General features: G+C 40.0%; 1 protein-coding gene across 1 annotated transcript in view; it reads right to left on the bottom strand.

Moving 5' to 3' along the window:
- Window positions 1-252: 252 nt before the first annotated feature.
- dock2 (dedicator of cytokinesis 2) overlaps window positions 253-16,180 on the bottom strand; it is a 105,419-nt gene continuing 89,491 nt past the window's right edge. The window contains exons 32-51 of the mRNA XM_088987437.1: window positions 15,644-15,792; window positions 15,314-15,399; window positions 14,008-14,164; window positions 11,627-11,667; window positions 9,710-9,800; window positions 9,036-9,143; window positions 8,420-8,509; window positions 7,899-8,003; window positions 7,361-7,502; window positions 5,772-5,853; window positions 5,590-5,674; window positions 5,413-5,499; window positions 5,101-5,277; window positions 4,068-4,151; window positions 3,730-3,867; window positions 2,870-2,997; window positions 1,699-1,900; window positions 1,511-1,616; window positions 1,262-1,410; window positions 253-445 (exon numbers count right to left, since the gene is read on the bottom strand). Of these exons, the coding sequence (XP_088843563.1) occupies window positions 383-445; window positions 1,262-1,410; window positions 1,511-1,616; window positions 1,699-1,900; window positions 2,870-2,997; window positions 3,730-3,867; window positions 4,068-4,151; window positions 5,101-5,277; window positions 5,413-5,499; window positions 5,590-5,674; window positions 5,772-5,853; window positions 7,361-7,502; window positions 7,899-8,003; window positions 8,420-8,509; window positions 9,036-9,143; window positions 9,710-9,800; window positions 11,627-11,667; window positions 14,008-14,164; window positions 15,314-15,399; window positions 15,644-15,792 (2,270 nt within the window). The 3' untranslated portion in view covers window positions 253-382. The remainder of the gene's footprint in view (window positions 446-1,261; window positions 1,411-1,510; window positions 1,617-1,698; window positions 1,901-2,869; window positions 2,998-3,729; window positions 3,868-4,067; window positions 4,152-5,100; window positions 5,278-5,412; window positions 5,500-5,589; window positions 5,675-5,771; window positions 5,854-7,360; window positions 7,503-7,898; window positions 8,004-8,419; window positions 8,510-9,035; window positions 9,144-9,709; window positions 9,801-11,626; window positions 11,668-14,007; window positions 14,165-15,313; window positions 15,400-15,643; window positions 15,793-16,180) is intronic.

Genomic DNA, 16,180 nt, shown 5'->3' on the forward strand with positions numbered 1-16,180 from the left:
CAACCTTTGTAAAGCAACAAATAGCAAGAAGCCCCCGGTGGTACATGTCAATACATTGCTCAGTGTCTTTCGAGAGACGTGGCAACCTTTCTGAATGTGCCAAATCATTATTTCCACTACTATGTTGAAAGCTATGCATATTTTTTTCAGTTTTTTTTTAATCAAGCATGGCAATGTGGCGTTTCCAGCAAAACGGGTTATCGAGCTACACGATGACTTTAGTGCCAAAAGCATTAAACTTACTCTCAAAGCTCATTCTTAAAATTTAGCATTTATTGAAGGCAACAGTATAATCACGAATATAAAGGGACATTCAGTGAGTACAGTATGTGAAAGCAGAACTTTGAGGCAGAGAAATCAGAAGTTGAAATACTGAACGGATTCAAAAATGATTGTCAGTGTCTTTGCCTGGATCACTGCTCAGTCCATCGTCCGGCTTTGAGCTCTATGAACACAAATAACACATTGACATGTAAAGACTTAATTGTTGGTATTTACAAACATGTACAAAATATTTTCTAAAGTGTTTTACTTTCTCTTCTAAATATATAGAAAAGCCTTACAGGTTTATACATTGTCATTATTTTTATTTTGTATTTTAAATATGTCTTTTGGTCGGGTTCTTCAATAGTGTGACATATAATATTCAATATGCTGCAGGTACACAAAATGCGACATTACACTATAGGCATCATGTTGCATGGCTAGCTTGAAGCTCACTCTATGATTTTGTGTTAGAAATTATGCAGTTCTACCATGTCAGAGGGAAGGTGATGTATACTGTATTTTAATTCATTTTGCAAATATTTTTCTTTGATTTTTCTCTATTCAAATGGCAAATATTTTTAAGTTAAAAAAGATGCCCTCTGTCAAATATTATGGCTGTTTCAAAACATTTGTTAGGTTATAAAGCACTGATACTATTTGAGTTTGCAGAATGAGGAGGTCATACTGAAATAAAAAAGTTTTGCATCAGTTGAACTTAGAAGATTTTTGCAGATTCTCTGCTTGAATTTCTATGCAGGGTAGCAAGTTAGCCTCCTCAAGCTGCTATCTGGATGTGAACTGCCCCCAACTCTCATGAATCTTTTGCCTGAGGATGTGCCTTAAGGTTCCCCGCAAAGTTTGACGTTTAGGGGTTACGAGTGTCACACCAGAAGTTTCTGCTCTTTTAAGCCCACAGTAAATGATGCAGAGGTTTTAGTTGCAGCATGATAATTTTTACTGATGCGTGCCGTTAAATGATTTATGGATTGCCTACCTTGGACTTGAAGAAGAGCCCCATGACGCCTTTAGAGCGTCTGTCCGCTGTTCGGTCTGAGGTGATGCAAAGGGACATGGACTTACTGTCTCTCCTGGCTCGGGTGGTGTCCACATCATCCGCCCCACCCACCACAGCCAATGATAAACCTACAGTATGAGTACAACTAATCAAATTACACCCGTACCCCTTTTCCAAATAAGTAAATAAATAAATAAGTTCGTAGATACTAGTGCAGCAGTAGTTTACCTGTTATGGTAGGCAGCGACCTGGAATTGGTGCCGCTAAGCAATGTGTTTCCATTGTTAGGCTCTGACAAATTGGTGTCACTACGGAACTCTTGCTTCTTGGACAACTGGAGTGGTGACCGGGATCGTCATGACACATCCACACAGATGCTCAAAATCAGAACTTCGACAGTGATAATCAATGCTCACCCGTTTGCAGTCCAGAGTGTTGGTCTGCTCTCTCTCCTCTGTAATGAAGATCATGCTACTCCTCTTTCTCTTCTTCTTACTTTTCCTCAGTTTCACCTCAGAGTCGCCCACAGTTACAACATCGTCATCCTGTGTGCTAGCGCTAAGGCTGCCGCTCGAATGTGGAAACGTGCTGCTCAGGAATGACTCAGGGGGGAAGTCCCTGCAAAGAGGAAAAGGAAGATTTGTGGAGTGTAATTTACAAATCCCAAAAAGCGGGCACTACAATGTGTGTTCATGGCAAACAATGTTAATACACTGCTGTTGGGTGTGTATAGAGACTGCAGCAAAATTGGCAATGGATGTAAATGTGGTGGATACCTCCCTTTCTAAATTGGTTGTTTTTGTTCAGGCAACATTTCTGGTTTTCACCAAGAACATTTTCACAAAACTCCACAAGTGCAAAATCACACACAAAGTGATGGAATTGGGAGTGTGAATGGAAGAGGCTATCAGATGCTCAATATGTTGCCACTCATTCTCTGATCCCTTTCAAACACAAACGGTGCGCACATTCAAATTGGGCGTGTTTATGGTTTCTAAGGGGGATAAAATGTTCGAAGGGAGAGGCCAGTAACAATTGTACCATGCAATGAAATTACCCAGAAAGAAACAAAAGAGTTAAAAAATATATATACAATATTCCCAAAGGTGGTATGGCATGAACGCCCCATTTCCACATTTAGATCATCGAACATTTAAAAAACTGAATAGCTGAGTTGGAAATATTTGTTTCAAGCATTTCGTAAATGTACATAGACAGAAAAGCTCCGTTTTTGCCATTAGCTTTTATTTGGCTGGCACCCCCTTATCACCAACTGCAGTCCTTGTTCTGCACGTTGGTGCCGATTTACAGTGCCTTTCAGATGAAGTATTGAATTAATTTCATGTTTCATGAATTACTGTGCATACTAAATGGATCTATATTTTCATCTACCCCTTTAATTAGGAGGTGCAAAATAAATTGTCGGGCTTTTTTTTTTAACTTTCCTGCCATTAGAATTCTGGATGTGGCCAGTAACCAGATTTTTGTGGCGATTAAGTCAGCAGCCTTTTAATAACCAGTCCCTTACAATCTACTCTTTGTTACAGTCATTCTTTTGTCATTTTTTGATAATGTCACTTTGCTTACCTATCAACAGAGAGTTTGGTTGGCGTTGCGCATTCGGATCCTTGTAGTGAGGAAATGGAGATTATGGACTGACGAATAGACCGCAGCATGGAGCAAGGTCGAGTAGACTTTCTGTCATCCAGGTCCAACTGGTGAGAAAAACAGTGTGGCAGAGTTGTGGAAGATCTATCTTTCCGTCTATCAATTTTCTATCCTGCTTTTCATCTGATCTCATGTGTGCACCTTAGACTGATCTTCAAGAGTTGGCCCTCAACAGTACATTTACATTATTGAATGTCCTTCAATCGGTATTTGTTCTGTCCTTGTTATGATGATGCAGCCTGCACTACCGATGACAAATCCCTTGCGTGTTCTACATGGCCAATAAAGACTTATTCTGATTCTAATTTATTAACAGCAAAGGGCACATGTTTTTGTTTGAAATGATTACTATATTACTGTTTCTTGGCACAAAGTCATGACTTTTAGGACCATTTTAGGGTACTGAATTTTCCGGTGTATAAGACGCACCGGAATATAACGCACACCTCTAATTAATGTATTTTCAAACATTTTCCATACATGAGACGCAACAAACTATAAGGCGCAACTTTAATGAATTACATATTTTAAGTTTTCCAGATATACAGTAAGGCACACCACATTATAAGGCGCTACAGTAGAGGCTAGGGTCATGGTTTATATATCCTAGCATGGTCTACACACTTCTACAGGGGGAAATCAAGTCATTGCTGCTGACAGTAGTTGCGAGACCTGTTGTGGATCAATATTAGTCGATACATCCGTAAAGGTATGGTACAGTGAAAAAAAGGACAATAATGACTGTCTGAGTTCCTGTCAGGTCAATTTGCAATTCTTACCAGCTCTCTTACACCATATTCCTTCTCAACTTTCTTTCTCAGCTGTTTGAAACATTCCTCCATGCGCTCATGGAAGGGTCGCAGATCATCGGTCACTCTCTTCCCATGGAGAGCAATGCCTCCACCCAGTAATGGGATCTATAAACACAAAGATTCATGGGTTTAGGACATTAAAACAGTCGTGAATTTAGGAGTGAGTAGCAAAGAGAGTAAATCTTTGATCTTTCTTGGGGTTGTAAATATGGGTTAATAAAGAGAAAAAAAGTACATTAAAAGAGGTAATATTTGTAACTTTAATTTTAAAATGATTTACATGTTTTTGTCATTTTGTTAAGTACCTGCCATGCAATGAGGTCTTTGAGACGCAGTAGTTTCTCTTTGTCATCCGGATGATGCTGAGTATACGCTTCTGTAAAGAAAGCCTGACAGCAAAAGCAAAACAAATCAAATACAATTAGAGAAGAATTGGATGTTGATATGAGCCTACAAAACAATACCTAAAATAATAAGCATTAATGGAAGATATGGTACATATGTTGATATTCCACATTCAAATGTCAATTAGTGATGTACAAAACATTTGGCAAAGACAAATCCAAAATAAAACACTATTCATGTGATGTAGGCCCAGAAAATTTCAGTTCACCTGAAACATATTTGAGAGGCCACGTAATACTTTTTTGGGGCAGTTTTGCAGATTCACAGATGATTGTAAGCAGTAGCCCTCCCAAGCACTCTCCTCCACCCGCATGAAGCATATATTGGCTATTTAATGACATTTGTAAACAGAAGAGCGATCATACTGTAGATGCATCACATACACATCCGTTACATATCCACACATGAAGGAGGCGCAATGGGGAAAAAAAGTTGTAAAATAATTTATCTTGGTCTCATATTAACATCATAAATACTTTTCATTTGACTCGGGATGTTGAGACTTTTGATAGCTACTGAGGAGGACCTAAAAGCCACGTGAAATCATCAGAAAGACAGATGAATTCTAAATGATCAGTAAATGTTTTGCTTGATTATAAGTGACGACTCACTCATTAAAAAGGACATATTATGTAAATGAACTTTTTAATTGCATGCAAACAGATACATTACTGGTAGTTGGGTCTCCGGAGTGTCTGCCTTTGCTGAAAATATGACTTTGAGGAAGCCAGTCAGCAATTCACTCTATCATAAAGGTGGTGCTAATTTACCCAGTTATGGCCACCTTCACGCAGTCCTGATTGGACAGTGAAGCTACTTGCTTTGTCAAACACACTTTATCTCTGATACGTCGTTAATTAGAGGTGACTTTGTGCATGCTCTAATCACTTGCAGTGTAAATATGCTTGCCATTTATGGCTTTCCTCAGAGTACCTTTTCATATTTGGCAAAGCCACCCATGACTGCCGGATCCACGATACCATTAAGCAGCATGGAGAGAGGGTTGATGGGAAGGCTCCAGTCAGCCTGGTACTGGTTGATCATGGCCAGAATCTTCTCATTGGTGGAGTCCATGGTTTCAATGGCATTCTCCAACGGGGACAAGGTCGTCTGGGGATGGAGTGATCCATACATGGCGGGATAGAAGATTTAAAAGACACCAATGACCAGGCGTAATCTGAGTATACAGATTTTTCACCCCAAAAAACATCAATCAAATCCTTGGGTGCATGTATTCAACCTTACATGTTTAATGTCAGTAGCTTCGAACCAGCGCAGGATACCTGGCAGCTTGTACTCAGTGGTGAAGGTTGTACGCTCGATCCACATAGACTTTAAGAGAGGAGCAATTCTATTTGGGGCATCGTTTCAAACTGACATTGAATGACATTCACTCCTCGATGACCATAAAACTCTACTCACAGCAAACTCATTGTTTGGGTCTACTGGTCCTTTCCTCACAGGTCTGGAATAATGAAAACGTTGCACGTAGTTGGACTTGTAGAAGCTAGAAGGAGTCAAACAAAGGTCAGTGTCATTGAAATTCCAAACACTTTTGCAGTGTGAGCTCAGTTCACACTTTCTCCTCTTCAGACAGCACTGACTTGATGATCTGGTCAGGTACCGGTTTATTCTTCAGGCGAGGAGGGATTTCGAGGACAGGCTGGACAGTGAAACACTGAATATCTGTACCAAATAACTGAGAATTTAAACACTATGTAGCACGACGGGAAATACTGTGAGGATTGCTGGAGTTCAAAGCTACCAAAGTCGCATCAGTAAAAATTAAAAAATGAGTCCTTGAACCGCTGTCTTGTGTTACACGAGACGTCCATTACTGCACATTGTCATTGTCAAATGGAGACTTTTGTACACATTCAGACATGGTCAGTCATTTTTCCCCCACGAATTGATAACATTGATCTGTCCTTGCCAGCTGTTATTTTTACTCTTGATTTAAAAAAAGCTTGAGAACAAATAATCAAACTCTCTTGCACACTTGAACTGTCTGCATTGGAAACGCGCAGTCACCTTAAAATTAACTCAATCACTGGCATCCCCGAATTCATTCAGAAATTGAAAATATGACGTGGAGCGTGATTCCTGAATTTGTTCGGGTTTTGGTGTTTCTTGCGAGGGTGCCGATAAAGCGCTGGTAAGACCTCTGGCAATGTTTTTCCCGTGCATGAAGGGGCAACATTTCCCTCTTTTCCATATTATCGCTTTGTTACAGCTTCTGCGGTAGTTAAAGCGCTATACAAACCAATATGTATGTATTGCATTGTATTTTGGACAGCCACCCTCATTTCAAGCTCATTTAACTCCAGACCCATATAACTTTACATTTTAACTGTTTTTATTTATGATGAAAGAAGCGAGCGTACGTTTTTTTTACACTGCATTAAATGTTAATGTAGTCCAAACACTCAATATTCTGTGGGCCCTGCAACTTGAGTCTTCTTCTTCTCAAATCAGTGTCCTCCACCTTTAGAGGTTTGATCCGCAGGTTTATTTTGGCCAATCTTTTACGTCGGATGCCCTTCCTGACACAACCCTCTGTATTTATCCGGGCTTGGGACCGGCACAAGAAGACTTATGTCCCTTTGTGGCTACAGAACAAGCAACTCACTCAGTAAAAGGGTCCCAAACGTGACAATGACAAAATCCCTGGCAATGGAGTGGACACATTTTGCATATCGGCTGGTAGTGAATGGGCTAAAAAAAAACAATACACAGTATATGTGTAAAAATACAAAGATGTTGGAATCTGATTGGCAGTTGAGAAGAGTGCAGACTTTCATGTCAAAGTCAAAGTCAGCTTTATTGTCAAATATGCTAATATGCATGACATACAGCACAGATGAAATTAATGTCCGTTATAATCAATCAGGGAGTGAAATAAAGTGGAGATTTAACATGATTTCGGGGTAGTGTGGTGTTGATGCTTGTGCCCAGTTGTATAAGAGTACCGTGTTAGGTGTAATACCAACTTAAATAGAACGCTATGGCGTTTGATGAATAAAGCAAGATAGCTTTTTGAGGGGTATTCTGTTTGTTTTTGATTTTTTTTTTCTGTTTAGTTTCGGAGACGCAAGAATTCTGCCTGACAGCAACAAAGTAAGACACACGCATTGCATTAGCAACACGCGTGTGCAATATTTATGTGTATTTGTTTATTCTGCTGCAAGGATACACTGGAGGCAAGAGTTCTGGATGTCGTCCCCAGGCATGGTGGTGGTATTGAGCCGCACGGCACTGGGGAACTGGCTCATCAATTGGTTTTGGAAGTCCTCTCTGCGCTCATACTCCTTTCCTCGGTGAATGAAGACCTTGTTCTGTTGGATAAAAGACTGCTGTAAAAATTGTTGTCACTCGAATTTGTTTAGATTTTTGGACCACTTTAACCGTTGTGCGCAACCTGTGCACTGTAGTATCCATTTTCGCCGAAAGCTTAGGCTTTTGCAGGCTTCTACATCTCCCCTGCTTCCGTAGAAGATTAAATTGATTTTTTTTTAATCATAACCTTTGGAACAACAGATGAACCAATCCCTTCAAAATTAGAAAAGTAAAAAGTTAAAGACTGTCAAGCAACAATTTCTATGTTTTAAAGCTCCTCTCTGTATGACTGATTCGTTTTTATAGTGAACTCTGTGTTGAATATGGACTTGACATCTGTTTTATGATAGTACAAATGAAATTGACCTGTGTTATCACACAACGTGAATACACACCCTGAGGAATGGAGGGTAGCCTTGCCCATAGTAGCCCACTGCAAAGTAGTCCGGTTTGGGCCGCAGGATCTTCATAATGTTCTCGTAGAACTTTGCTTGTTTCTCCTGGAAAAAGAAAAAGATGTATGCCTTCCTCGTTGCATCAATCCACAGTGAATGTATGGGTGGTATAGCAATGAAGTATGAACCTTTCAGGATCATTTTTACAACAAAAATCTACATTCGCTGAGACAATTGCAGTAGTCATGTAAGACAATGAAACTATTTTCAAGTATTTATATAACTGCAGTCTCAGCAACGCCGAAAGTATCACAGGTGTACTAAATTGAAGAGAAATGTAAAGAGAGGATGGGCGGTAATAAATAAATTTATAAATAATACATTGATAAAAATGGGAGTCAATGAGAAATAGCTCAGTAATGGTCATGTGCAGTATATGTACATTAATACTGAAATGAGATAAGACGTTTTTTAAGATTATTTGTCTCCAAAATGTGACATTGTAAATCGACAGACATTACCAGTCTCTTGCTGAGTAGCTCATAGTCAAAGATCTCATTCTCGTACTGATCAGCTAGTTCCTTGCACAGAGTGATGGCCTCTTCCCACATCTAAGTGTGTGTGTGCGCACACACACACACACACACACACACACACACACACACACACACACACACACACACACACACACACACACACACACACACACACACACACACACACACACGCACACACAAACACACACGCACGCACGCCACGTGCGACAAAAAAATAAAAAACAACAGTGTCATTCACGACACCAGCTGCTGACAAACAGCCACGAGCTGTCCTCAGGGTTATGCATTTTATGGAAATCTCTGTGACAAATGAAGAGACTCAATCACTGCATGAGAGAACATAAAGGATTCAGTGGAGAGCAAAAATGAAAGTGCCACGACCACATGAAAAAGTGGCTATAAAATAACTCATCATTATATTGCTGCGGGTGTAATAACTTTTTAACTAAATAGATTTCAACTGAAAGAAAAACTAATCACAATCCGCCACCTATTGATTTCAGGGTACAGGAGGACTTTTGTAAACATAGCAAATTTAAACAAATGACAACTTGCAAATATGTTACAAGATTGTGCAGACCTTGCCCATGTCAAAGTAGTCAATGATGGTGTCAGAGAGTGTTTCTTTGAGTTGCCTTTGGGTTTGGGAGCCACGGAATTCAAAGTGGCTGCACGAGTCATCTGACCACTGGAAGAGGAAAAACACACAGACGTAGGGACGCTCCACCCAAAAAAAAAAAAAAAATGCAGCAAATGTACAGTAATTTTTCATTTTTCACAGATGGATGGATGGGTGGATAGATATCAGATAGATACTGTAGAGAGAGGGAGGGTGGGATGGATGGATGGATGGATGGATGGATGGATGGATGGATAGACAGATAGCTGAACAACCATCCCAAAACAGGCATGACTTGTAATACACACAAGTGTGTGTGTGTGTGTGTGTGTGTGTGTGTGTGTGTGTGTGTGTGTGTGTGTGTGTGTGTGTGTGTGTGTGTGTGTGTTTGCATGTACTACAACTATTGATGCAGAGATGTAGCCGAAATGTCCAATGTTGTGCCATAAACTGACCTCTGTGTGTTATTATGTAGAGTAACAGGTATCTTATCTGTTATTTGGCTCTGTAACAATCATGTATCTGTGCCTGTATCAGTCTCACTCAAGGCAGGCAGGCAGGCAGGCAGGCAATTCAAGAGCAAAATATAAATGTGACTGACTCAATTCCTTTTGATGTGTTCACGTGTCCCATACCTTTAGCAGGCGTGAGTGTAATAGCAGTGTGTATGCTGCCTCTGTGTAGTTTTCGCCCTCCAGGTGAAGGTCCCGCAACTTGTAAAGGTACCTGCCATAAACACACACACGCGCCCACACACACACGTACACACGCACACGCACACACACAAAGTGAAAACAAGTGCAAAATGTGAGCAATGTGGCATTCCACTAGATGACACTGTTGGACAACCTGATGTATTCATCACACATCTCTAATTCTCACCAATATATGGTTATACAACTCACACATGCTTCTTTAACTAACTAGGCTTCCACAAACAATGCGAGATACAAGAGACTTAAAGGACAACCGACGTCTCCGGACAAGTTATGTCCATAATTTGTAAAATGGCTTCAAATGACTTCTACTGGGCGTATTTTAATAAGATTCCACCGCATATAGCTATATTTTACGTTTTAAGACTCGCGCTGAACATTGAGGAAGTCTTGTTTTTGAGTTGGTGACGAGTCCGTACGTGACGTCAGAAAAGGACCGCCTCCTCACCGTAAAAAAAGACGCATTGTAGCGTCTTTCCATCACGTCAATGTATTTTGCTGTACTGTTTTTTTTAAACCATGTCTTACACCCAAAAGCCGCTAGCAGAGGGAAGCAAACTCCGTGGAAAGCTAGTATCAGCCTGTGGAAACGAGCTGATTCATTTCCTCACCGGAGCTGGTCGCCATTTTTCTGCCTCTTCTTGGGTGAGACATTACCCCCCGCCCGTTTGCCTCAAAATGGCCGAAATAAATTCTTTAATCGATTGCAAACATGTATGCTTTGCTCATCAGGACTATTTGAATCATATTCATAACTGGATGTGTAACAAGAAAACATATTCTCCCAATCTGAAGGTATTGTTTTGATTCACAAGCAATGCAAGACGTCTTGGCGTGACGTCACGAAAGGGGGGCGGGACTTTTTGAAATGCCCAATTCGCAGCTCATTTTTTTTGTAGATTTTGGACACTTTAAGTCATTTTTATTGGTGTTTTGGATTTGACTAAAAATATACTGCGTGTTTTTGGGTATTTTAGATGCTATAAAACGTTTTTCTGGTGTCAGTTAAAAAACAAAAAAGTGACGTTGGTTGTCCTTTAAATAGATACATAAATAAATACATCCGCCTTCACCAATATATTATTTGACAGTTATTTTTTTCAATTCATTTTAGAAATAACAATGGAAAAAATATTTGGACATTCATGGTATTTTATTTATTTATTTATTTTTAAAGAAGGGCGTGCTCTTGTACAACTATGTTGTAGGTACTGTATACAGTACATACTGCTGTGGGCTGTGATTTAAATAAATAAATAAAATAACAATACCAATAAGATGTATTACATTTAATTGAAAGCATGCCTACCAATGGTACACAATGATGCAGATAATCCACTTGAGTGTGGGCGTCACGTTCACAAATATACACTGATTTGGGTCTGCACTCTGCAGCACAAATTGTAATCAGATACACACAATGGGACCTGACAAAATGCATAATCTCCTCTTGTGCTATGAGCTGGTCTTCCACTTCCCGCGCATCAGGGCCTTGGTTCTCATACTGATTTTCCTTAGCCAGACCAAGTGCTGATCCAGTGGATTGTGGCATTAATTCAGCAGAACATGTATAATCGCTCGTGAGATTATGGAGCCTCTCACACACACACGCACGCACGCACACACACACACGCACGCACACACACACATGCACACACACACGCATGCACGCAAGTACACAAACATGCACACACGCACACGCACACGCACACACACACACACACACACACACACACACACACACACACACACACACACACACACATGCACACACACACAGGCACATATGCATACACAATTCAAATGCACAATATGTCACAAGCAGCATGCAAATACCTGATATACATTTCTTCACGATTGATGTCCTTGTAAAAGTTCTGCAAATGCAAAGCAATCATGGTCAGTGATAATGTGCAGAGCGTCAGTGTATACATTATTTTGAGGAGTATTCGGGAGCTACTGCGTTTGTTTTAATATGCTGGGCTTTATGGTTTTACGGTTTTCATTGTGTCACATAAGACCTCTGGTTAATCAGCTTCAATGACTTCAACATAAATCAGAAGATGAGTGGTGCAACCCTTTGGCAACAGGAATCACCAGACATATTAATTCACAAAGTGGAGTTAGCAGCCACTTCATAATACTTATATATCGTCATTATAAGAGCTGAAGGATCTTAATTATAGTTTTGACTGAATTTACAAATACTGTATGTCACATGGTGATAGGTTTGAAGTTTTCTTTTTTTTCCGATAATGGTCTTTTTTGGTAAAGACAAGGTAATAATTAAGCAGCTTTACCAATAAATAAATGTTAAAATGGAGGTTTTGAGGATTATTGTCCTGCTGGAACTCACACATTTCAACTGTCTCATGGTTATGTTGAGCTGCATTAAAAGACGGGTGGGGTGATCAGTCATCTTTTTGTGTGAAGGGATACATACGACTGGAGATAAAACAACTGCAAAATATGACACTCGTCTGGATAATTGAAAGTGTATTGATTGACATTGACATGATTGTATAGCATCACTTTGACTTTAACAAATCTACATATTGTTCCTAAATAGTCTGATATTTGTGTTAATAAGTGAGTGTTAACACACAGCCACTGAGGGGCAAAAAGCCATTCTTCCGTGAGCTCGCCACTATTTTTTCTTTCTTGCAAAGGTCAGACGCACCGTCGATGTGGAATAGTATCAGTGCGCTAGCATCCCACGGGAGGACGTCCATTTACATGAAGGTCATGTTCTCTATAGTGCTTTCTAGCGAAGTGAGTCACTTGCTCATTAAGTGATGATGCATCAAAGTGGCAACAGTTAACATGTAACTGGTACTACTGTGACGTCTGCAGGTGAGTAATTGGGGGGATAAAAAGCCTTCTGGGCGAACATGAAGATCCTTTATTGCTGTCCGTGTGACTTTGTGCTCATGTTAGTTTGCAGCTGCATCAGTGGAATGCCGTTTTGGAAATTAAATCAGCCCGAGGGAGTCAGATAAAAATTCAGTAAAAGGGGTGTGTAAATGAACAAAGGAAATAACAGAATGCCACAGTACATCAATCTGCCTCTTGCAAACACCATCCATTTTGCTAGCAAAAAATAAAAGTAGTATACGAGATCATGAAAGACCTCTGTGAGTGTTAAAATGGGGAAGGGGTATGAAAAAAATGAAATGCATGAAGTGAGGAGAGGGCGCCCCGTTGTGACTACAGTAACATAATAGAAATATTCATAGAAATTAGAGCATATGGGTTAAAACATAGGGATTTGGACATCCCTATGTTTTCCTCTGTACAGTAAAGTCTCGTTATATCGATATTCAAGGGAGTCCGAAAAATATCGATATAACCGGGACTATCGATATATCCGACCCTGTTTGCATGTAATTTTCTCCGTGCGTGCATAGAAATAGTATCGATATAACCGGGACTATCGATATATCCGATATCGATATAACGAGACTTTACTGTATTACAATCTTGTAAGGAGCAAAACTCCCCAATTTATAACAATCTTGGAAAGAGCAATACATTGGGGAGACAAAAACAAATTCTCAAAAAAAGATCGCAGGGATAATACTAGTGGGACTCAATCTGCAGTCCATATGTACCTAAAAGCTAGCAACCAAACATAGTAAAACAGCAAAACCCTTCACTAAATCGCCATGGTAGTGTGCGGTTTAATTTGGATCATGCTTGCAACACACTTCTGAGATCGTTACCACACAGGCTTAGTTATGTTGATGAGGTGATACCAGAGTAAATGGGGCAATCAGACCAGTCGTAGACCATAATCAGTCAGGAGAATAGTAGTGATCAATGTAGCCTCAGGAAATGGTCCTGTGCTCCCCACAACCTTAGAGCAGGGACCTATCAAAGCAGAGGTCTGGCACCACCACCTCTGGACAGTAAGGATATACTGTATATAGGGCCAGAACTACCACCAAGACTTTAGTTCACTGACGAAGCCTCTTAGATAAGAAGCGAAACGTCCGACACTTTCACAGAAGTACAGAGATAATGGCTGAAGAAACATTTTCATCGATGGGCCACTCATGTATGACTGAGAGCTTACACAGATGTTCCTCTTTAAAACATGATTTCCATTGAAACAAACAGGATGTGTTATAACTACAGACATTGAGCTATGATTTGATGGACCTCAAGACCTGAAGCTGCAAAAACCCTGCCAGCAAACGTTTGCAAAAAGTACTTACAAGGAGGTTGACTGTGCAACTCATACGATTGTTGCGGCTGTCATCCCTCATCACGGTGCGGTAGTCCAGCAGACGGGTGAGGAGTCCCTTTACCAAGGCAACGAAATGCTGCACTTGAGGTCTCAAAGTAGGATTTTGTGCAGCACAGTCCAACAGTCTGGAGAAACAGAAAAACAAAGCCATAATGCATAAAAAAGCCATAATGCAAAGCCATAATGCATAAAAAATGGATCTACCTGAATCATCAGGATATTGCACAATGTCAATTGTCACAAAAGGTTTAATTACGCCGTCCCCGTGTGCACTCATGCACAGGAGGCAGGCGACATGTGCAGTGAACATTTACGGGAAATGAGTAATTTCCAGTTGGAGAAGAGACATGCCAAACAGGTGACAGAATATTTAAGAAGCAAGCAATGGGAGATGAGCTAAATTGCCGGAATGAGGATCTGCTTTCTCCCTTCTCATCCCTGGTAGGCTTGGGCGACAGTATAGCGGACGTTACAGCTATAATATGAGTGAAAACCGTGCTTGTAAATTAAGCCACCGAGACACGGGAGTAAAGGGAACTCTGTTCATCAACAAGAAAGAAGTACATACAGGATGAATTCAAGGATTGCCCTTGTGTATGTAGCTGGTACATGAGCACCATCTGCTGTATTTTCTCGTCTGCTCGTTTTCTAAAGTGGTTTTTGTGCCATCAAAAGACCATCCAGTGTAGCATCTTTCATATCAAATGTGAAATTGCATTTGGTTGATTTATTTCAGTTTGGCTGGAAACGATATGTATGGGCTCATTTTTTCAGGAATAACACTATGTTTGCAACATAGCTATGTGTGTATACAGTATATCAATGTGAATCCACGTTTAATGTTTACACATTATCTCATGATGTGTTTGACTAATATGGCGGCCGGTTATGTTATTTTACTTTTTGAAGTTATTAATGGTGTGTGAAAAATAATGACATTGTAGTCATACATTTTGTAACGTAACGGACATGAGGACTAAAGTATTGGAACATTTACATTGCACCGACAGGAAATGGACCCACATTTTGAGCAAATCAGGGTATATAATAAAGTAAAATAATACACAAAAACAGCTCTACCAATGATATAAATAAATATTAAAAACAAATTACATAAATTTTCTCCAAATTGTTGAGGGTCTCTCGCAAATGTTTGTCACAAAATGTCTCGGTAAGAGTCAGAAGTCAAACACTGAGTCATTATTTTACGGATTAACACGAGGTGCACAATAATTATGCCCATTTTTTTAGCATGTGCCTGCAGTTCGTCTTACATGGTTTCCAGTAGGTGTATATATCGCTCATCACCGCCTCCACCCTCCACTTCGTGGTCCAACTTGAGAATGATCTGGTTCTCAAACTGCAAAAGACGACAGTTAAATGGGTGACAAACGACAAAAGGATGATCAAAAAAAACAAAAGACAGGAGCTGAGATAGAATAGATAGAGGGATTAATTATGCCAGGAGAATGAAGGCGTCTGTTTTAATTTTATGTGCTGTGTCAAAGAAAATCAATGGAACGGTGCAGTGCATTTCCATGAATCCAAAGGCATTTGTACGTGTGGTGATTAAAGACACATTGGCATGGAGAGTGTGTATGAACCTGGTTGAAATTTCCAGTGTGTCCATGTTCACAAGTGATCATGTCAAAGAAAATAGGTATGGTGGCCCTCCTTAACTCCTCTTCTGGGATCAAAGTCATCTCCAGGATAGGACCCACCATACCAGGTATGAAACAGATTTTATGGCTGCCTGTGGGATGTGAAAAGAAGCGCAAATCATGTCACTTCTCAGCCCTGATAAATAGATGTGAAAATTACCACTGTAGGCGATCAATTTAACCCTTTCAAGGCCAGTGGTAACTACAGTGGACATCTAATCATGTTATCAGGTGACAAGGATGCACGAAAGGGGAAAAGTGCTCTGATTAATCCAACTCAAAAGCATTGTTGCTTCACTTACCTTGATAAAGTAACTTCACTCCATTACAGATGGCTTGTTTTAAAATATAATTTTGCTGGTTACTTGATTTTCAAATTGGAAGTGCATGTTTTACAGAATAACACTCCACCCTCATACATTAGAGACTTGTTAAAATTGCATTCATTTTTTTCATTCATTTTTTAAAAAAGAACGACTG

The sequence above is a fragment of the Hippocampus bargibanti genome, linkage group LG02 (genome assembly GCF_051943395.1).
Source record: "Hippocampus bargibanti isolate YZ-2025 linkage group LG02, ASM5194339v1, whole genome shotgun sequence".
NCBI classification, from domain to species: Eukaryota; Metazoa; Chordata; class Actinopteri; order Syngnathiformes; family Syngnathidae; genus Hippocampus; species Hippocampus bargibanti.